General features: G+C 36.7%; 1 protein-coding gene across 6 annotated transcripts in view; it reads right to left on the reverse strand.

Moving 5' to 3' along the window:
* Positions 1–3,112: 3,112 nt before the first annotated feature.
* NUCB2 (nucleobindin 2) overlaps positions 3,113–22,603 on the reverse strand; it is a 46,492-nt gene continuing 27,001 nt past the window's right edge. For 3 of the 6 annotated variants that reach the window (XM_034995193.1, XM_034995194.1, XM_034995195.1), the window contains exons 4-14: positions 22,471–22,578; positions 18,253–18,379; positions 12,801–12,904; positions 11,797–11,982; positions 11,519–11,609; positions 10,856–10,914; positions 10,667–10,759; positions 9,523–9,612; positions 4,565–4,735; positions 4,208–4,289; positions 3,113–3,724 (exon numbers count right to left, since the gene is read on the reverse strand). In XM_034995193.1, coding sequence (XP_034851084.1) covers positions 3,717–3,724; positions 4,208–4,289; positions 4,565–4,735; positions 9,523–9,612; positions 10,667–10,759; positions 10,856–10,914; positions 11,519–11,609; positions 11,797–11,982; positions 12,801–12,904; positions 18,253–18,379; positions 22,471–22,578 — 1,119 coding nt within the window. In that variant the 3' untranslated portion in view covers positions 3,113–3,716. Of the gene's footprint in view, positions 3,725–4,199; positions 4,290–4,564; positions 4,736–9,522; positions 9,613–10,666; positions 10,760–10,855; positions 10,915–11,518; positions 11,610–11,796; positions 11,983–12,800; positions 12,905–18,252; positions 18,380–22,470; positions 22,579–22,603 lie in introns of those variants that run through there. The other 3 variants (XM_034995197.1, XM_034995196.1, XM_034995198.1) reach the window with 3 other exon arrangements.

A 22,603-nucleotide genomic window follows, 5' to 3' on the forward strand; every position in this document is an offset into this window, starting at 1 on the left:
TTGAAGAAACGTCTCTAAATTCTCCTCCAATTATATTTTTAACTGAATATATTTGACATATAACATCATGTAAATGTAAGATGTACAACATGTTACTTTGATACATTTATGTATTCTCATGATTAACCTGTATCCATATGTATCATATTACATAATCATAGTACAATATTGTTGTCTCCAATTCCTTTCTGATTGAGCCCCAGTCCACCATCTAAAAAAGTTTACCCTGGGTGAATCCCTGTCTTATCACAGTTTCTTGTCACAGAGTCATCAACAAAAGGATATGCCAGATAATTTTTTAATGTTTCCTACAATTTAAACAATAGAGATAAGAATCCTTCTCCATCTCTAAGGAAACACAGCACTACTCTAGTAAGTGATTTTTTTTGTGGTTTCTTTGTTTGTTTGTTTTTGTGTTGTTGTTTTTTTTTACAGCTGTATGTAACCAGAACTTTCCCAGATTGCTACATTTAATTTTGGGATCCATGATTTAAGAAAAAAAAAAATCTGAGGTATCTTTGGAGCATGCACTGATCATTTTAAAATTTTATAAAATGAGGACTAAGAGTTTTAAAAATTATTGTGAAGAGACACAATGTAAAATTATGAAATGTTACGACAGATTGGCTCATTCAACAGCTTTAAACATGCCTTCCTGTACTACAGAGGTAGTAAAGTTAAACACTAGGATTTCCCAACCTCCCTTGCAGCTAGGTTTCCAGATATGATTAGTCCAGTCAATCAGATGCACTCACTTGAGACTTTTGCTCAGAACCAAGTCACACGGGGAGAGAGGCAGCACACGAGGTGTCCACTTCTGCCAACACAAAGCACGGCAGAGGTGGTACAGTTCTGGAGCTGGCAACTGTTCTCAGCTTCCTTAATCCAGCAGGAGGCATCTTGATCTGGCAGGCAACTTCTCGATTGTTCCAAAAGCAGCAGCTTCCTTGGCAGCCCACTCTTGTGATGTAGTTCCTATGAAGCTCAGCCTAAATTCTGTTTCATCTGCCTTCCCAAAGATTCTGTGAGTTACCCTTAATCAAGCACCCCTTAATCAAGCCCCTTCTGTTCAACAGCTAAAGAAGATCCTATTATCTACAACCAGGAATCCTGACCTAGAAAGAATTTGGTAGCTAGAAGTAAGGTACAGCTAGTAAAAGGATCTTAAATATGGAGTTAGCTTAGTTGAGGAGGTAGGGCTTTGGGAAGTGAGACCTCAAGCCACTAAGGTTAAGGTATTAGAGGAAGTAGTGGTAGAACTTCAGAATGTTAGCATGTGGGCTGCTTCTAGCCTCTTTTGGCAAAGTCATACAGGAGAGATGGGACTCAGGCTAAGGGTAACAAGACTGCACAGATGGAAAGGAATACAGCTTTGCCGAGGGAATGGCTCTCTACGAAATAAATCGACAAAGTCCCAAATCTAGAGCCCTGAGAAATTGGAAAAGTCAGCTACTCCAAACTGAAACAGTTATAAGTAAAGGTTCTGAGGAAGCTGCTAAAGCTTCCTCAACCTTTTTCTGCCTTTCCTTTTTCTGCCTCAACCTTTCTTAAGAATTTTCTGCCAAGTAATGGGAGCCATCCCAAGGAAAGAGATCAGACTGGGATTGTTGCCATCCCACCCAAGCCTACAATTTAAAATGGTCCCAAGTAGGTATGATTCATTTAAGACCCAAGGGGAGAGAGAGAGAGCACAGAAGCCAGCAAGTAAAAGATGATGTTCTTTGTTAAAAACTGTGTCTTGACAAGATCTTTGTGGTTACTCATGGTAATAATTGAAAAAGACAGACCAGAAACATACTAAGTTTTTAGGGAACTTTTTTGCCAAAAAACAAAACAAAACAAAAACAAACCCTAAACCTGGCCTGCAACAGCCTGTTAACTATCTAAAACAATTCCCAAGCCCCTAAACCCACCATAACAGGAAGTAAAGTACTAAAGCTGTCCAGCCACCAAGACCAGCACACTTTCCAATGCCCACACAATGTGTCCTTGAAAATTAAGGGACAATAAAAACTTCCTAGAAGGCAGTGCCAAGGGCCCCTGAGGACATTCGACAAGTGAGTTCCTCCCACAAAAGTGAATCAGGGGTTGCCTGATATGAAAACCAAGGAATATATTTACAGACAGGGCAGAGAGACCTTGCTATTTTTGCCAAGCAGTACCTTTTAAGTGTTATGGATCAGTGGCTGCTATTTTCCCCTCTTCTGAAAGGTTGATTTTATTGCAGTTATCCTGTACCTATCCCACCATTATGCATTTGGTACTCATGAGGCAGACACCTTGTTTTTTATTTGTAGATGGCCAGAACATTAGGTGCCACATCCCAACCTTACAGAGAGGACTATACAAGGGTATCATGGTCTTTGAGCTATATGCAATAATGGATTGGATGTGGGGTATTTCCTTTTGGGGCAGGGCAAGTGAGTGTTTTCTATGTTTCAGAAGAGTGTACACAGATATATAGGTAGCCAATAAAGCTGTCTGGGTTAAAATTGAAAGTTGCCTACCAAACATGACCTCCTTCGTCTTTAGTTAAAGATCCTAACTTTTAGCTGGTCCCAATGCCACATGGATTTCTCAACTTCCCTAGCAGCTACATGACCAATGAGATGTAAGTTAAAATGTTGTGTGGTTCTCCAGGAACACTGAATCCAGTAAGCTGATGCAACTGGGGGGGGAAGTTCCTTTTCCTCCTCTTGCCCACTGCCTCCAAAAGCAATCTTGGACAGTGAGAATGAGGTAACTTGAGGATAAAAACCATGCACTGAGGATAGCAGAACAGAGAGGTAGGAACCTGGACACCACCTACCTACAGATTTCCTTTATGGAAGAGGGAAGAATTCCTATTTAGTTTAAAACACTGTTATCTTTGGTTTTTCTAGTTTTTTTTTTTTTTAATATTTTATTTATTTATTTGACAGAGAGAGAGATAGCGAGAGCAGGAACACAAGCAGGGGGAGTGGGAGAGGGAGAAGCAGGCTTCCCGCTGAGCAGGGAGCCCGATGCGGGGCTCGATCCCAGGACCCTGGGATCATGACCTGAGCCGAAGGCAGACACTTAACGACTGAGCCACCCAGGCGCCCCGGTTTTTCTGGGTTTTTGTAGCAGAACCTGATCTTAAATAATAGAGTAGAAAGCAAAAATATGAACCAAAAAATGATCTGAAGTGGTAGCAAAAGCTATTCAGTAGAAGAATTTCTAGCAGGTAAGGTTTCTGGAAGTAGGAAGAAGTTACCAGGAAACACTGGGGGAAAGTGCGATCTTCTCAGAAGAAGAATTATTAACATCAAAGAGACTTTTATCGAGAGAGGGGCTGATAAGCACCTATAAAAGACTATCTTTATGAGTAAGTGACAACAATATAATTTACTTTAAAAGCAATACAGAACTTTTTCACTTAAACAGTTACTGATAGTTTCATTAAATTATGGCATAATTATGGCCACTTAATTAAATCATTAAAGGAGAACAAATTAAAAAGAAGAGAGGTATGAAAGTCAGAGCAGATACTGAGTTTGTATTCTTCCTGGTTGTGGTGGACTTCAATCCTTAAATATCTGTGTCCTGAAAAGATGTGTTCTCATTTAAAAAGTATCTTCCTTTATTCCATATATGCTTTAAAATATTTATTGAGCAGAAAAAAAGGAAGGGTGGTAAAAAGATGACACAGATGTTGATTTAACAGTTTTCTTCCAAGTTCTGGTGGACTTCGGACTTTAAATGTCTGTTTGAAAAAAAAAATGCTCTCATTTTAAAGGTATCTCCCTTTATTCTGAATCTCCTTATATATTATATATATATAATATATATGCTGAAATTAGTAGATATATATATGTAAGTATAAATATAAAGCATTTTTAAAATACGCTTAGCTAATCATAGATTACAATTAAGAAACCATGTTCTCTGACAATATCAATAACTGATTAGAAAGAATTGTGAATAATTTGAAATAAATCATTTCACCATAAATAGAGCTATCAAATTATATAGCTTTTGAAATGTGCTAATGCATAGACATTTTAGAAGGCTTCTTTCTGTACGTTTTTCTGTACTACATTTTTCTGTAGTATGAGTTGCACTAGTTCCACAAATATATAGTAAATACCATAGATATTAATGATTTGAAATTACATTTGTAATAAACGTAGATTTCAATTTATTCAATTTTTTTATTTCCTTAAACAAAAAAAATAAAGTTACATACGTGGCTGGAACTTCAATTCTCCACCAGGCCCTGATGGAGGAAATTCTTGTTGTAATTTTTTTTGTTCCATCTGCTGTACAACCTAGTGCATGGAAAAAGAATGTCTTAAAAGTAAGTATTCTTTTATTTTCTCATGACCTTTGACAAACCACAACAAACTAATTGAAAATTGTTTTCCAAAATGAGATATTCAAACTTCAAACTTTAGATTAATATTCAACAAAGCAGTTTTTAAAATACTAAAATTTAAAATACTATAGCTAATCGGACATTGAAATATTATATTACAAAAAACACACGCTTTTACCAAAACACCTAAAATTCTTTTTAATGCTGCAATCATTTTATAAATACCACCTGATGGTATTCCAGCTTCTGAGCCTCAAGTTGGTCATGCTGACGCTGTAGCTCTTCCTTTTGTTTCTGAAGTTCATCTGCCTTTTTCTTAAGTTCACTTTCTTGTAAGGAGATAAGATTTTCATATTCTTTCAGTTCTTCCTCTGTGAAGAGCTGTTGCTGATCCAGTGTCTAAAAGGAAAAAAATTGAGGAAAGAATAATCTTGGCTATACAACAAGGTTTGATTCAGCTTTTAAAATTCTATGATTAGTAAAGTACAAGAGTATCTATAGTAATACACATTTTTGGTAAGAAAGGGGAAATAAGAAAATATATATTTATGTATTTATTTGAGCAAAAGGAAAAATCCAAGGCTAGTGAAATGGGTTACCTACAGAACAATGAAGAGAACTGGGTAGAAAGGACAGAGAGAATGTGGGAAAAGAAATCACATTTCTCTAAATACACCTTTTTCGTACAGGTTTGATTTTTAGAAACTTGTCAGTGTTTCATATACTCGAGAAAAGAGAAGAAAGAAAATCCACAAGGACAGGAAAACCCAAATTGACTACAAACAAAAGAAAATAAATTATACTTTTATTTTAAGTGACTAAAACAGAAGCGGGAAAAAAGAACTAATCAAGAAACTTTGGATCAGAGTATTCAGACTATATGCTCAGGTTAAAAACAACAACAAAAATCTAAACAAATAATAAATTTTTTTTTGCAGAGTTTAGCAATCTGAAACACTCTGAACATCCTAGGATTGAGGAAATAAGTGGAATAATATTGTGGAAAATAGGAGCCAGGTTTCATATGAAATATGGAAAGAGGAAGAAATAGGATGTTGTACAGGAATTGGGAGGCATTGGACTGAAATTTCAGGAGGTAGCAGCGTGAACTCATTGTTTGTGTTTTATTTTGTTTTTTTAAGATTTTATTATTTACTTGAGAGAGAGAGAGCGGGCATGAGTGGGGGAGGGGCAAAGGGAGAGGGAGAAGTAGACTCCACACTGAGCAGGGAGCCCCCACACTGGGCTCTGTCCCAGGACCTGGGATCATGACCTGAGTTAAAGGCAGATGCCTAACCGACTGAGCCATCTAGGCGCCCCAGTGAGCTCATTAAGTTTTAATATATATTGATACCTAAATATACCAGGATGAATATGAATGTAAGTGTATCTGTGTATGTGTATAATACATGCATATACAGATAGACATAATACAAATAGAAATATATATATATAAATATACACATACACACTTAAATGTTTTTTAAATTACCCAACTCTATTATCTGACAAAGCCTAGAAGCAAAGATTCTCTGGTAGCAAGGAACACATCCAGGGCCCAGATCCCAGTCTGTAATAATGATCTCCACTAAAAGGGACCAGTGCTCCTCAGAAAAATGGCTGATTCCAGAGGTGGGATGGAGAAATAACAAGATGAGCCTTGAACATCATCTAATTATGCTAATAAGAAAGGAAGTCCTCAAAGAAAGATAGGTAACATGCCAAAAGGATACAAAAGTCAGTTTGAAGAAACTCCCACTAGCCAAATCTGAAGCAATTTGGGCATCGAAATAAGTAGTGATAGTAAGGATTCAAGCTTATTGAATAAAATAAGCCATGAATCTACACTCAAACAAACAGAAATGGGGGAAGGGATACCTTTTCCTGACTGCAGAAAGCCAATTAATAAATGTAGAAGGAATGATGATTAGAAAATCACCATTTGTCAATAGTCATTGTAATAACTGATTCTGGCTAGAATCACCAAGGATGCTAAAATTAGTAGATAATGAATCTCAAAGTATACCCTCGAAGATGCTTTAAAAAAAAAAAAAAAAAACAGTGGTAATGATGGTAGTGTAAATTGGTACAATTCTTTTGAAAAATACTTTTACAAAATATATCAACTGCCCTAAAAAGATTCCCTTGGTCTTGGTAGTGCTACATTGAGAATCCATCCTATAAAATAACCCTAAACACATAGTAAGCTTTATATAAAAATGTGTTTATAGCAGCACTACCTTTTTAAAATAAATAGTAAAAGAATGGGTGTCTGGCCCTGAGAAAACAGTTAAGCACTTCCATAACTATTAAAGTTATGCTTACAATTAATATTTGGAAATACTTTTGATATGATGTCAAGTGATTTTTTTTGAATGCTGACTTCTGATTCTGGCAGTATGGTGGATTAGACAAAATAAGAGTTTAAGTTACAAAGTGAGGAAACGTGGTAGACAGTCTCTTAACCAAATAATCAAAATTAACATTGCCAGTTATGAAATTAATCAGCAGCATATGCTTCATGATATGATGCACTTAGCATCACTTTGGTGGTATTCCTACCAAAACCAGAAATCCGAAAGCAACAGCAGACTGATTCAAACTGAAGGATATTCTACAAAATTACTGGTCTGTACTCTTTAGAAACATGAACGCCATGAGATACAAAGACTTGGGAACTGTTTCAGATTAAAGGAGATTAGGAAGACATTACAACTAAATTCAGTATATGATTCTGGATTTTCTTTTGCTATAAAGGACAGTATTAGGAAAATTAACAAAAATCTCAATAAAGTCTAGAGAATGGAAAAGAGCTTTTTGTGTGTAGTCACAGATAATTTTACTGTGGTTGTGCAAGATAAATCCTTGTTTGCAAAAAATACACACTCAAGTATTTAAGGTTAAAGCAGCACCATGTGCCACTTACTCTCAAAAAAATTATGTATGTTATATATAAATACACATACGCACAGATTAAAAATAGAGAAAGAGATAAAGAGAATAACTGTAGTAAAATGAGAAATCTGGAGGAAGGGTATTCAGGAATTCCTTGTCTATTCTTATAACTCTTCCGTAAAAAAATCTAAAATTATGTTAAAATGAAAAAAAGTATGTAATTATCGATTGCTCTAGTTCACCAGAAGCAATAACGGGAATGCATGTTCAAGCACCTGAGCATTCTTCTTCTTCTTCACCAAAGGGCAGAAATATTATAAATATTAGGAAAAAAATGACCAAAAAAGCTGATTTCTTTATTCTCGAACTAAGATGATAAACTGTCATACTGGAACTGTTCTCGTTTCAGCACTAAAAACTCCCATGTCCCAGGAAACGCCTCAGTCCAGGCTACACCAGGACAGTTGGTCACCCTATCTCAAACTAGTTTCTGGACAATTAAAAACCTAATCAAAATGGTAATCTTTTAGATTTTGTATAGAAAATGACAATTTTGGGGCGCCTGGGTGGCTCAGTCGTTAAGCATCTGCCTTTGGCTCAGGTCATGATCCCGGGGTCCTGGGATCGAGCCCCGCGTCGGGCTCCCTGCTTGGCGGGGAGCCTGCTTCTCCCCTCCCACTCCCCCTGCTTGTGTTCCCTCTCTCGCTGTGTCTCTCTCTGTCAAATAAATAAAATCTTAAAAAAAAAAAAAAGACAATTTTTTTTTCAATCTCTTCTGGTCGCTACCTCTCAACTATTCTTTTAAAAATGTGTATGCACAGTAAACTATGGAATAAATTGGTATACCTCTCGGGAGCAATTTGACAAGACGTATTTAGAAACTAAAAATGGTCATAAACCTTGAGAATAGTTCTATTCCTAGGAATTAGTCCCAGGGAAATTATTATAGATGCTCAAATATGTATGAACAAGTAGAGAGTCATCATAGTGTTAATTACTACAGTAAAAAAATTGGAATTGACCCAAATGGCTAGATCTGTTCCAATGGTTATATAAATTATGCTATAATCACACAACTGCATGCTAAGGAGTCATTTCTAAACTCTGTTTTTTGAGGAATGGCATCATGAAATATTGTTAACATTAAAAAACACACAATTTCCCAAACATACAAAGACATTTATACAGTATGAAGCCATTTTAAGACTATATAGACAGGATGGGGTGCCCGGGGGGCTCAATCCGGTCAGCCCCTGACTTCGGCTCAGGTCATGGTCTCAGGGTCCTGGGATTGAGTTGCTTCGGGCTCTGAGCTCAGCGGGGAGTCTGCCTCTCCCTCTGCCCCTCCCACTGCTCATGCTCTCACACTCTCTCTCAAATAAATACATAAAATCTTTAAAAATATACATAGAGAGGTAGGAGTTTATGTGTGTACGTAAATTAAAAATGGGACAGGTGTGCCCGGGTGACTTAGTCGGTTGAACACCTGGCTCTTGATTTCGGCTCAGGTCATGATCTCAGGCTGGTAAGACTGAGCTCCACATCAGACTCCATGATGGGCATGGAGCCTGCTCAAGATTCTCTCCCTCGGGCACCTGGGTGGCTCAGTTGGTTAAGCAACTGCCTTCGGCTCAGGTCATGATCCTGGAGTCCCGGGATCGAGTCCCGCATCAGGCTCCCTGCTCGGCGAGGAGCCTGCTTCTCCCTCTGACCCTCCCCCCTCTCATGTACTCTCTCTCATTCTCGCTCTCTCAAATGAATAAATAAATCTTTAAAAAAAAAAAAAAGATTCTCTCCCTCTCCTTCAGCCCCTCCCCCTCATTTGCTCTCTCTCTCTCTCTCTCATAAATAAATAAATAAATAAATAAAATAAAAATGGGACAGTACACTCTATATTGTGTGCTATATATGCATATACTAAAGATACAAACTATTTCCAAATCGTCATAATACAATGCATAAATTAAGTGTCTACCTCTGGATGGTAGAATTATAGGTAACTTCTCATTTATTCTTTAAATGTATCTATATTTCTAATTTTCAAGAATGAACACTAGAAAAGGAAAATTTTAAAAAGACTTCTAATTATATGTAACATGATTACAAATAAGAGGTCAATTGACACAAGCTTTCCAAAAAATCAAGTTCATTATTTTATAGTGACATTTTATTGAAAAGCCGAGACAGTAAGGCTCTACATGCAAACATAATGGGAAATAAAAGTTAAAAGTAGAATGAACTGATGTAGAATTTCTTGAACCATACATCCCATTTCAAGTAGGTTTTATTACCTCCCAGCTATCTGGCTCCAAGAATTCCTTTTTTTCTGTAGCTTTCAAAAACTCGTCTAGAGTCACTAATCGGTCTTTGTTAGCATCAACCTGATTAAAAAAAAAAATGTATATGTAAAATAAAATAACTCTCATATTACTAGAAATTGTCTTCTAGACAATTGCTATATATTTGTGTGGATGGTACTACACAAGTATACAGCAATTAAGTTTAGCCTAACATCCACAGAAACGGGGGTGGAGGGTTGGAAGGAAGAAAGAACACTCAACATTATAGTAGAATCAGAAAATAGATACTGTTATCTTCTGGATTATTCAGATTTGAAAATACAGTGAGATATCTATACTCCTGATACTCAAAGATCATCACGCTTGAGTCTGCTGATCCGACTGGTTAGGCTATTATGGTCTTCCTCCCTCACCACACCATGTGGAATCCCAAGAAAAATAACCTTTCCAGAAAGAGGACTGTGTTAGCCAAGAGTAAAGGAGTTTACATTAAAATGCTCTCAACATTTTTTCTTAAAAACAACTAATAAATCAAAATTAAAATTGACAACCACTCCCAATCCTCTTCAGTGGCTCTTACAGCCATTCAGTTGCAAAAGTGAACTCCATAATGGCCAAAGACATTCATTTGACACTTGGGATGCCAGCAGTCAACAGAAATCCCAATTCATCGCCAATAGCTCAAATATCAGGAGAAAATCACTGACGCAAAACAGTGGGTGTTAGTTACTAGCCTCTGATGTCTATGACCAAAGTTCTCAGCTTAACAATGTCAACAAGAACTAAATACGTTGTTATAAACCATTACTGTATTAGATTTTTTGGATTTTCTTAATAAAAACACAGCCTTTTAAAATATCAAATCTTGGACTACATTATCTTTTACTTCTAAAAGACATGCAACAGCATCTTAATCTCTTAAATAAAAACCTTTTAAATTTTAAAATATTTTAAAGTAGTTACAAAATAATTTTATCTACACTAAGGGAGTCTACCGAATATTCTGGATCAAAAAATGCAAAATTCAATTAAATAACTACTTTGTGTATTTATTTTCCACTTTATGGTAACATTTATTGCAAGAACTTGAATAATCCATTGAAATAACATATAATCTTAAAATTTTAAAACATACCTCATTCATTACATGTTCCCTCATTCTAAGCCGTTCTTCCTCCATTTCTACCATATCATCCTCCTCATTTTTGGGGTCATATACTTTCTCCAACTAAAAAGAAAAGTTTAAAACGAACATAAAAGGAAGGAAAATAATAGAAGGAAAAAAGAGAGCAAAAATGCTGAACACTTAAATGAACTCATTTACCTCTTTAGTAAATAGGGCTTCTAATTCTTGTTCATCCAGGAAGCCATCATTATTGACATCTGAAGTTTAAAAAGTCACAAATGCAAAAATTGATTTTAATGCCTTCGAAAATCAATAAATAAATTACAACTCTTCACAACTGCCTTGCAGAAGTGATACTAACATGAAGCATCCATGTGCTACATAAAGATGTTTCCTCCTTTTTTATGAAGCCTCACATCAGTCCAACTGGTAACAATTTACTATTAATTTATAATTCATACTAGGTTTTTTTTTTAGAAAAATATATCTTAACCAGTTTTTTCAAAAATATAAAGTGAAACAATACGCTACAGGGAAAAAAGTAAATTTTAGTATTATAGCATAAAGTGTGCTAGATATAACCTAGCTAGTCACAGAAATACCTTCAGTTTACAGAGAACCTTACAGTAAAGTCGTAACGAGTCAGCAGTTAAAGCAGGTAAAAGACACAGCTACTGACTTAAAGTATTTTATGCTGCAGGTCAGCAATAAAGACTATTCTATTACCCTAGAGAAAAATTCTAAACATTTAGTGTCAATAGGACTCAATAGCAGACCTTGACAAAAACCAGTTAAGAATAAAGCAACTATAATCTTTCAAACAGCAGACATAAATATTAATATTTGTATCAAATCTGTTACCATGTAATTTGAAAAATGTCTTGGGGTCAAAGTCATTAGGATCCAATCCATCAGTCTCTTCCCATACCTCTTTTAGTTGATCTTTGCTTCCCTGTGAATCAATTTTTAAAAAATGCTCAAAACAAAATATAATCTATGTATATAGACTGAAAATAAAACACAAATTTGAGAAACTATGCAGAATTAAGATTCTAAAGTACTAATAACTTATGATAAAATTCTGATACTCAAAGAAGTATCTCCATCTAATTATGGTTTCTTAAAGTCATAATTCTTACCGGATGATTAACTTTGGGATGATTTTCATGCTTTTTCCTCATTTCTTCAAATTTAGATTCTTCTTCTTTTCTCTTTTCTTCATTCAGTGTTTTTAAATATTCTCTTCTTTCATGTTCCTTCATCATTTCATATTTTTTAAATTCTTCATGTCGAGTCTTATCATAGTGTTCCAGGTCACTTGTGGCCTATAATGTAATATTTAAACTAAATAACAAGGAGTATTTGAAAATATAAATAAGGGCTTTCTTGCATACAGCATATTCTAATAGAAGGTAGTATAAAAGGTCCAGAAAACACTGGACTCCTCTTTTAAATTCTGCCATTTTATTTTAGTCATTATTATTATTACCAGAATGTAGGCATTAAAAGAAACTCATAGTTCAAAGCAAGCCTCAACTTTAGAAAGTTCTTCATAAGTAAGTAATATATAAATTGATTTTAAAAAGAAGGAAGGGACTGTATCATATCTATACAGTATAGAAAACTAGAATTGTTTCTAACTACTTAACTAAACTCATACCCAGGCTACAACATGCATTTTGGTAACTCCATACAGTACAACATGAGAGGCCTACAAACTCTTATCTAAAATCCCAGAGCCCAGATATGTTTCAGAATTTTCTAGTTTTCAGAAAAAGAATATGGCATTTATGCCATATTGTGTAATATCCTTGCAGAGTCTATAATCAAACAGATTAGTACTTCCTCAGCAAAGTCTATGAATATTCACATTATGTAGGCTAAATAAAAACTATAAATAGCCTTACTATAACTGAAGCCAGATTTCAGCTTTTATAGTGCTTTGGATTTTGGAATTGTGGGCAAGGGGTTACAGACCATTATGGCCATATTATTATCTGTAGTAATAAATGTTAAGGTATCTCCCTTTAAAAATATTCTTGAGAGTATCTAAATGTTATATTACCACTTCATTGAATTTACTTATCAAATGACAAAACCTCAAAGGCACAACAATGACAACATTGTTTGGAATTATTCTCACCGCTTTGATGAGCATATCTAAATCTGTAGATTCAAACTTGTCAGGATTCAGGTGGTTTAGGTGATCAAATTGTTTTAGAAGAGCATGGTGGTCTATGCCTGTATCTGAAAGAAAATGAGAAAACTGTAAATGATAAAGTACTAAAAGCTAGAAACATTAATATAAATGATATATAAGCATAAGTATTCATATTTATTCCTATAGGATTTTATAAGAATATTCAAAATTTTAGATTAAGCATTCATATTTTCTTTTAGAATATTGTACATATTGTTATTCTAGGCAATAGTGATGTCCTTGAATCCAGAAAGGAATACAACATAATATGTACACTTTAATATTATTTCTAGAGGGGCGCCTGGGTGGCTCAGTCGTTAAGCGTCTGCCTTCGGCTCAGGTCATGATCCCAGGGTCCTGGGATCGAGCCCCGCATCGGGCTCCCTGCTCTGCGGGAGGCCTGCTTCTCCCTCTCCCACTCCCCCAGCTTGTGTTCCCTCCCTCGCTGTGTCTCTCTCTGTCAAATAAATAAATAAAATCTTTAAAAATATATATTATTTCTAGAAAGGCTAGTTGACTATCAGTATAATTAATAGTAAAAACTTTTTTATTATTGTAAAACTACCATATTTCCTGCTTTTAATTAGATAAACTCTAATATACTGCCCTCATCAGAGATCTAAGTAGAGGGGCGCCTGAGTGGCTCAGTCAGTTAAGCTACCGACTCTTGGTTTAGGCTCAGGTCATGATTTCCTGGGTGGTGGTATTGAGCCCCACATTGAGCAGCATGTTGGGGCTCTGGACTCAGTGAGGAGTATGCTTGAGATTCTCTCCTTCTGCCCCTCCCCCAACTCATGCTCTCACGCTCTCTCTTTCTCTCAAATAAATAAATCTTAAAAAAAAAAAAAAAAAAGGACCTAAGTGGAATTTCTCTTTTTTTAGTATTTTATTTTTAAGCAATCTCTACACCCAAAGTGGGGCTCAAACTCACAATCCTGAGATCAAGAGTCGCATGCTTTTCCAACTGAGCAACTCAGGTGCCCCCTAAATAGAATTTCTAAAAAGAATTGCTTTAAAATTTATATGAAGGAATTTTTTGTATGCTGCTCCAATGAATCCTTTATGGAACAATAAAAATATAATTTAGGTAAATTCATTTGGATTAGGACTTATTTTTAAAGACATATCAATTATCTTTCTTTGTGAACATATTTTTTAAAACAAGCTACAGTTTGGGGCACCTGGCTGGCCCACTTGGTTAAGCATCTGACTTTTTTTTTTTTTTTTTAAGATTTTATTCATTTATTTAAGAGAGAGAGAGCAGGAACAGGGGGAGGGACAGAGAGACAAGGAGAAGCAGACTCCTCACTGAACAGATAACCCAACAACATGAGGCTCAGTCCCGAGCCAAAGGCAGCCATTTAACCTACTGAGCTACCCCAGGGGCCCCTAGTGTCTGACTCTTGATCTCAGCTCAGGTCTTGATCTCAGGGTTGTGAGTTCAAACCCCATTTTTAGGGGCGCCTGGGTGGCTCTGTCGTTAAGCATCTGCCTTCGGCTCAGGTCATGATCCCAGGGTCCTGGGATCGAGCCCCGCATCAGGCTCCCCGCTCAGCGGGAAGCCTGCTTCTCCCTCTCCCACTCCCCCTACTTGTGTTCCCCCTCTCACTGTGTCTCTCTCTGTCAAAGAAATAAAATCTTTAAAAAAAAAAATGGGGGAGCTCCACGCTGGGCATGGAGTCTACTTAAAAAACAAACAAACAAAACACAAACAAAAAACAAGCTACAGTGTATTGTAGTTGAATAGGTAAAGTGAGTCTGGACTATTTCAGTTGGATTATAGAATTGAGCAAAATAGGTACATGTGTTGATTTGTTAAAAGTCAGAATTCTCACTTAGGAAAGAGGAATGTACAAATATGGAATCACGGAAGGCAAGAAAAAAATCTCTGACTTGGCATCAGGGAAATACAAATCAAAACCACAATGAGATACCACCTCACACCAGTCAGAATGACTAAAATTAACAAATCGGGAAACGACAGATGTTGGTGAGGATGCGGAGAAAGGGGAACCCTCCTACACTGTTGGTGGGAATTCAAGCTGATGCAACCACTCTGGAAAACAGTTCCTCAAAAAGTTGAAAATAGAGCTACCCTATGACCCAGCAATTGCACTACTGGGTATTTACCCCAAAGATACAAATGTAGGGATCTGAAGGGGCACCTGCACCCTATGTTTATAGCAGCAATGTCCACAATAGCCAAACTATGGAAAGAGCCCAGGAAGTCTATCGACGGATGAATGGATAAAGAAGATGTGGTTCATGTACACAATGGAATACTACTCAGCCATCAAAATGAAATCTTGCGACTTGCAACAATGTGGATGGAACTAGAGGGTATTATGCTAAGCAAAATAAGTCCAATCAGAGAAAGACAATTATCATATGATCTCACTCATATGTGGAATTTAAGAAACAAAACAGAGGATCATAGGGACAAGAGGAAAAAATAAAAGATGAAATCAGAGAGGGAGACAAACCATAAGAGACTCTTAATCATAGGAAACAAACTGAAGATTACTGGAGGGGAGAGGGGTGGGTGGATGGGGTAACTGGGTGATAGACATTAAGAAGGGCACGTGATGTGATGAGCACTGGGTATAATACTGATGAATCATTGACCTCTACCTCTGAAACTAATAATACATTGTATGTTAATTAATTGAATTTAAATTTAAAAAAATGAAAGAAATCTCTGGAAATAGATGACAGGGCACGTTCTGCATGGAGCACTGGGTGTTATACGCAAACAATGAATCATGGAACAGTACATCAAAAACTAATGACATAATGTGTGGTGATTAACATAACATAATAATAAAAAAAAAACTGAAAAAAAAAGATGTTATGTCTTCTCATTTTTTTTCAAGTCTACTTTTGCATCCTTCAGGAGTATTTTAAAGCTTTTTGTCTGTAAGTCCAATTTCTTAATAGGTTTAATCTGAGTATTTTATCTTTGTTGGTATTTGTAAATGGAGTCTTTTCTTCCATTATATCTTGTAATTGGCTGTTGCATATGAAAAATACTGATTTCTGGATATTAAGTTTACCTTGCTGAATTTTCCTGTTCTTTGTTATTTTTTTAGTCAATTATTTTGAGTTTTCCAAGTATATAATCCTATCACCTGCAAACAGAAATGGTTTTATCAACTCCTTTTCAATTACCTTATCTCCAGTTTTTTTTTCATTTATGTAATTGTTTTGGTTAGTACCTCCAATGCTATGCTAATTAGTAGTGGTGATTGTGGACATCATTGTCTTGTTCCTGATTTTAATTAGAATACACACTTGTATTTCCCCACTAAGTATGATGTGGCTGAGTTAGACATACCTGATCATGTTACAGAAGTATCTATTGATTACTATTTTATTACTTTTTTAAAATTAAGAAGAGGTGTTAAATTTTGTCAATTGCTCCTTTTCTGTAGATATAGAGATGGTCGTATGATATAGGAGATTACTTTCTTGTCTGTGGATATCTTCACATTTCAAAAATTCTACTTCATAGCTATTTAATATTCTCACAGTCTAAAATTAAAAGAATATAGGAGCATGAATAGGCAGAGCACAGAGGATTTTTAGGGCAGTGAAACTATTCTGCATGATATTTAATGGTAAATACATATCATTATAGATTTGTCCAAATCCTAGACTGTAAAACACCAAAGTGAACTCTTATGTAAACCATGGACTTTGGGTGATTATGATGTGTCAATGTAGGTTCATCAATTGTAACAAATTTACCATTCTGGTAGGTGATGCTAGTAATGAAGGAGGTTATGCATGTTTGGGGGGCTGGGGGTATATGGGAAATCTCTGCACCTTCCCTTCAATTTTGCTATAAACCTTATACTGCTCTAAAAGAATCAAATCTTAATTTTATTCATTTATTTATTTATTTTTTAATTTATTTTAGAGAGAGTGTGTGAATGGGGGAGCGGGGCTAGGGGTGGAGGGAGGGGTACAAGGAGAGGGAGAGACAATCTTAAGCAGACTCTGCACTGAGCTTGGAGCCCCAGACAAGGCAGGGCTCTATCTCACAACCCCAAGATCACAATTTGAGTCAAAACCAAGAGTTGGACACATAACCAAATGTGCTACTCACACACGCCAAATCTTAATTTTAAAAGATAGAAGTTTCAAAGATTTATTCTAATTTATCCTTTGTCCTTTGACTTCTTGATTTCTTTTGTCACACCAAAATTTTTTCTATTACTATTCATGTGATTTATAGTATTAGATTTCTTAATATTAAGTCAATCTTGCATTCCTAAAATAAATCCACTTGCTATTATATGGTATACTTTTGACATAAAATAATTTTGGTTTTGGCATCAATACATATTAAGAGTATGAAAGCTTTCCTTTTTTTATGCTCTGGAATAGTTTAAATAGCACTGACAATCTGTTCTTTAAAAAAAAAAAAAAAAAGGATGTATTTATTTTTACTTGAGAAGGAGAGAGGGCAGACTCCCCACTGAGTGTGGAGCCCAACACGGGGCTCGATCTCACGACCCGGAGATCATGACCTGAGCTGAAACCAAGAGTTGGACACTTAACCAACTGAGCCACCCAGGTGCCCTGACAATCTGTTCTTTAATAGTTTAATAGAATTCCTTTTGACACTCTCTGGGCATAGTATGGTTTTTTTAGAGCAAGCTCTCTGACGATTTTCTATTTCATCTATGGAAATTGTTATAATTAGATTTTCTCTCTTTTGGTTTGCTTTGATGTTATTCTTCCTCCTTTATTTTTTTTTTAAAGATTTTATTTATTTATTTGACAGAGAGAGACACAGAGAGAGAAGGAACACAAGCAGCAGGGGTGGGAGAGGGAGAAGCAGGCTTCCTGCCAAGCAGGGAGCCCAATGCGGGGCTTGATCCCAGGACCCTGGGATCATGACCTGAGCCCAAGGCAGACGCTTAAAGACTGAGCCACCCAGGAGCCCCATTCTTCCTCCTTTAAATCAGTGGCTTAATTCATTACTTTTTATTGATATAATAATTTAAGGCTAATCATTTTGATTTTTGAATGATGTGATTACCTATTTTAAAAATTAAGAGAACGCTGGGGTGCCTGGGTGGCTCAGTTGGTTAGGCGACTGCCTTCGGCTCAGGTCATGATCCTGGAGTCTCTGGATCGAGTCCCGCATCGGGCTCCCTGCTCGGCGGAGAGTCTGCTTCTCCTTCTGACCCTCCCCCCTCTCATGTACTCTGTCTCTCATTCTCACTCTCGCAAATAAATAAATAAAATCTTAAAAAAAAAAAAAAAATTAAGAGAACGCAAATCAATGCTAACATTAAATTTTGACTAGAAGAACATGGTATGTGCCAATATAAGCTGACCTCAACAACCAAATACTGAAACTTTCCTACTTTTTTTTAGCACTTACCTTGAAGGGAATCCAATTTAGCTTTAATTAGCATTCTTAACCTTGCCACTTCTTGCCTTTTCAGTTCATCAAGTTTTGTCCTCACGTGGTGACTTACTAAATCCAGTTCTTTGCTTAGCTTCCCACTCTGTTAAAATTAACAAGTTAGGTTTATTTATTACATTCCATCTTTAGACCAGACACAATATATTAAAATTAGGGTTATGATGAAGTAGTGATAAATACTTTTGACTAATTTAGATAAATTTGGCATTACAAAAAGCATTTCTTTCAGAAGATACTCAGTTTCTAACTCTAAAGTCAAGATGTGTAAAAACCATATATTATGGAAAGAGTCCAAATGTCCATCAAGTGATCAATGGATGAAGAAGATACGTATAGATATACAATGGCATATCAGCCAGCCATAAAAAAGAATGAACTCTTGCCATTTGCAATGACCTGGATGGAGCTAGAGAGTATTATACTGAGCGAAATTAGTCAGAGAAAGACAAATACCACAAGATTTCACTCATATGTGGAATTTAAGAAACAAAACAGATAAATATGGGGCGGGTGCGGGAGGGAAGAGAGGCAAACCAAAAACACTCTTAACTATAGAAAACACACTGAGGGTTACTGGAGGGGAGGTGGGCAGGGGGGATGAGTTAAATAGGTGATGGGTATTAAGGAGGGCACTTGTGATGAGCACTGGGTGTTGTATGTAAGTGATGAATCACAAAATTCTACACCTGAAATTAATATTACACTGCATGTTAACTGGAATTTAATGAAAAATTTGGAGAAAGAAAATAAAAACCATATAATTGAAAGCATAATTAAAGCACAAAGAAGAAACTCAAACTAATGGCACAGCTGCTTTGAAAAACAATCTGGCAGTTCCTCAAAAATTTAAACACAGAATTACCATATGACCCAGCAATTCCATTCTTAGGTATATACCTAAAGAATTGAAACATACGTTCACATAAAAACTTGTACCTGAATTTTCACAGCAGCATTATTCATACCAGTATAAAAAGTAGAAATAGGGCGCCTGGGTGGCTCAGTTGGTTAAGCGACCGCCTTCGGCTCAGGTCATGATCCTGGAGTCCCTGGATCGAGTCCCGCATCGGGCTCCCTGCTCGGCAGGGTGCCTGCTTCTGCCTCTGACCCTCCCCCCTCTCATGTGCTCTCTCTCTCTCATTCTCTCTGTCTCAAATAAATAAATAAAATCTTAAAAAAAAAAAAAAGTAGAAATAACCAAATGTCCATCAACTGATGAGCTGATAACAAAATATGGAATATCCATAAAGTGGGATATTGTTCAGTCATAAAAAGAAATGAATGTATTAATATAAGCTACAATACAATGAACCTTGAAAAACATTATGCTCAAAGAAACCAGACACAAAAGGCCACATATTGTATAATTCCATTTATGTAGAATGTCCAAAATAGGCAAATCCATAGAGATAGAAAGTAGATCAATGATTGCCAAGGGATAAGAAGGGGTGGGGGAGTGATGGCTTAATGGGTACAGGGTTTCTTTTGGGGGGAAATGATATTGTTTAAAAGTAGATAGTGATTGGGGCGCCTGGGTGGCTCAGTCGGTTGAGCGACTGCCTTCGGCTCAGGTCATGATCCTGGAGTCCCGGGATCGAGTCCCGCATCGGGCTCCCTGCTCAGTGGGGAGTCTGCTTCTCCCTCTGACCCTCCCCCTTCTCATGTGCTCTCTCTCATTCTCCCTCTCTCAAATAAATAAATAAAATCTTTAAAAAAAAAAAAAGTAGATAGTGATAAATAAAATCTTTAAAAAAAAGGGGGGGGGGGCACCTGGGTGGCTCAGTCAGTTAAGTGACTGCCTTCGGCTTGGGTCATGATCTCAGGGTCCTGGGATCGAGCCCCGCATCGGGCTCCCCACTCCGCGGGAAGCCTGCTTCTCCCTCTCCCACTCCCCCTGCTTGTGTTCCCTTTCTTGCTGTCTCTCTCTCTGTCACATAAATAAATAAAATCTTTACAAAAGAAAAAAAGTAGATAGTGATGATGGTCACATGTAGATATACTACTGAATTATATGCTTTAAAGGGGCAAGTTTTAAGGTATGTGAATTACATTTCAATAAAGTAATTTTTAAAAATAACTTGGCCACCTTAAGCTTTAGTAGTTACATATATAAATAACTTTTCAAAATTCATCTTTTTTAGGTTGTCTCCTTTGATTACTTTTCTCATAGATGAGTACTTAGATAAATGTTCCAAAATTTAAGAAACAAAATAGCTAGTAGCTTACTTTCTCTTATTTATAAATGCATTTGCAATCACAAACTGCAAATCTAACTAGCAATCAGGCAGACAGACCTTTTAGGACTGAGTCAATGGGGCTCACTGAGGAAGGTAAAGAAAAGAAACCCCCTACAAGGGAGACGAAGAAAGAATGTTCAGAGGTAAGAAGGCGAACTAGAAGAATTTGCTATTATAGAAGCAAAAAGAGTGATATACTCAAGGAGAGAGTAGTCATCATTATTACATACAACAATGGTTCTCAAAGTGTGGTCCCCAAGTAGAAGCATTAGCACCAACTGGGAACTTTAGAAATGCAAGTTCTGACTTACTGAATCACAAAGTCTATAGGTGGGGCACAGGAATCTGTGTTTCAACAAGCCCTAAAATCTGAGAACCACTAAGATAATAAAAAGGAGTCCAGTAAGAACAGGAATAAATAGTATTCACTGGATTTGGCAATTAAGAAGTCACTGACATCCTTCATGAAAGTATATTCAGTAGCGTGATGTGGGCAAAGCCATAATCTTTCCAGTCAGCAATATTTGGGAAGTGAAGAAATGCAGTATGATTCCCCTTTCAAAACACTTGGCTGAGGGGCACCTGGGTGGCTCAGTCTGTTAAGCAGCTGCCTTCAGACGCTTCTGCTCAGGTTATGATCCCAGGGACCTGGGATGGAACCCCACATCAGGCTCCCTGCTCAGCTGGGAGCCTGCTTCTCCCCTCCCTCTCCCTCTGCCTGCCGCTCCCCCTGCTTGTGCTCTCTCCCTCTCTCTCTGTCAAAATAAATAAATAAAATCTTTAAAAAAAAAAAAAAAAAACCTGATCAAAATATTTGGCTGAAAAGGAAAGGACAAATTTTAAATTTTTTCTCCCAGTTTTATTAAGCTAAGAGTCTTTGTGGAGCTATTTATAATGATTCCATTGGCTTGAGTTGTAGTGTCTATTTTTTTTTTGTTTTTTAAGATTTTATTCACTCATTTGACAGAGAGAGACACAGCGAGAGAGGGAACACAAGCAGGGGGAATGGGAGAGGGAGAAGCAGGCTTCCCGTGGAGCAGGGAGCCTGATGCAGGGCTCGATCCCAGGACCCTGGGATCATGACCTGAGCCCAAGGCAGACGCTTAATGACTGAGCCACCCAGGCACCCCTTTAGTGTCTATTTTAATTCTTGTATCTTTTTCATTGAATAACTGTTTAACTTACTACATTTTGTCTCCCCCTGCCCCAAAAGGGAATAGGATTGACTGTGAAAGGCAGAGTTATAAAAGTATTCCCATACCAAACCAGGATTATCTCTCTATTATACTTCCTATTATCTACCTTTTCTGTTACCCACAAATAATGTTCTTTTTTTAAAAAAAGATTTATTTATTCCAGAGAAAGAGAGAGAGAGAACAGGGAAGGGGCAGAGAGAGAGGGAGAGAGAGAATCTCAAGCAGACTCCACACTGACCGTGGAGCCCAACGCATGGCTCAATTTCATGACCCTGAGATCTTGACCTGAGCCAAAACCAAGAGTTGGACATTTAACCCACTGAGCCACCTAGGCATCTTGCCACAAATAATGTTCTTAATCCTAACTTAAGTAGATAAGAGACACTGAAAGTTCTACATTAAATATTATTCTGCCCAGGAAATTAGATCAAATTAGTTCCTCAAAGGAAACATAAGATTACTCTCAAGATAATTCAGGGAAATTATTGGCATGATGCTCTTACCTCTATCAGGAAAAATGACTTCCCACCTTTCCCCACTGCTGAACTATGTGTCTCCACTAGGCATCTCCAAAATATATTATATCACCATTATATATTCATTCTAATAAACTTTTTCTAGATATTATTTATTCAGAATAAATAAGAGCTTGGAAAGAGTCTCATCTTTGTATTCCCAGTACTTAACTCAGTGTCTGGGATGTTCTAACATTTGTTAAATAATTATTTAATTACATTTACCTTTATTTCCTCTATGTCTGCTTTCTGGAGCTTTTCTCTGAAGTGATTATCTGTTTCCAGCACATCAATCACTTGCTTAAGATATTCGTCATAATAAAGTCCAGTATCCTTCAAATTAAGAAATAAACAATAA

Source organism: Mirounga leonina, unplaced genomic scaffold, assembly GCF_011800145.1.
Source record: "Mirounga leonina isolate KUSES-001 unplaced genomic scaffold, KU_Mleo_1.0 Mir_92, whole genome shotgun sequence".
Classification (NCBI taxonomy): Eukaryota; Metazoa; Chordata; class Mammalia; order Carnivora; family Phocidae; genus Mirounga; species Mirounga leonina.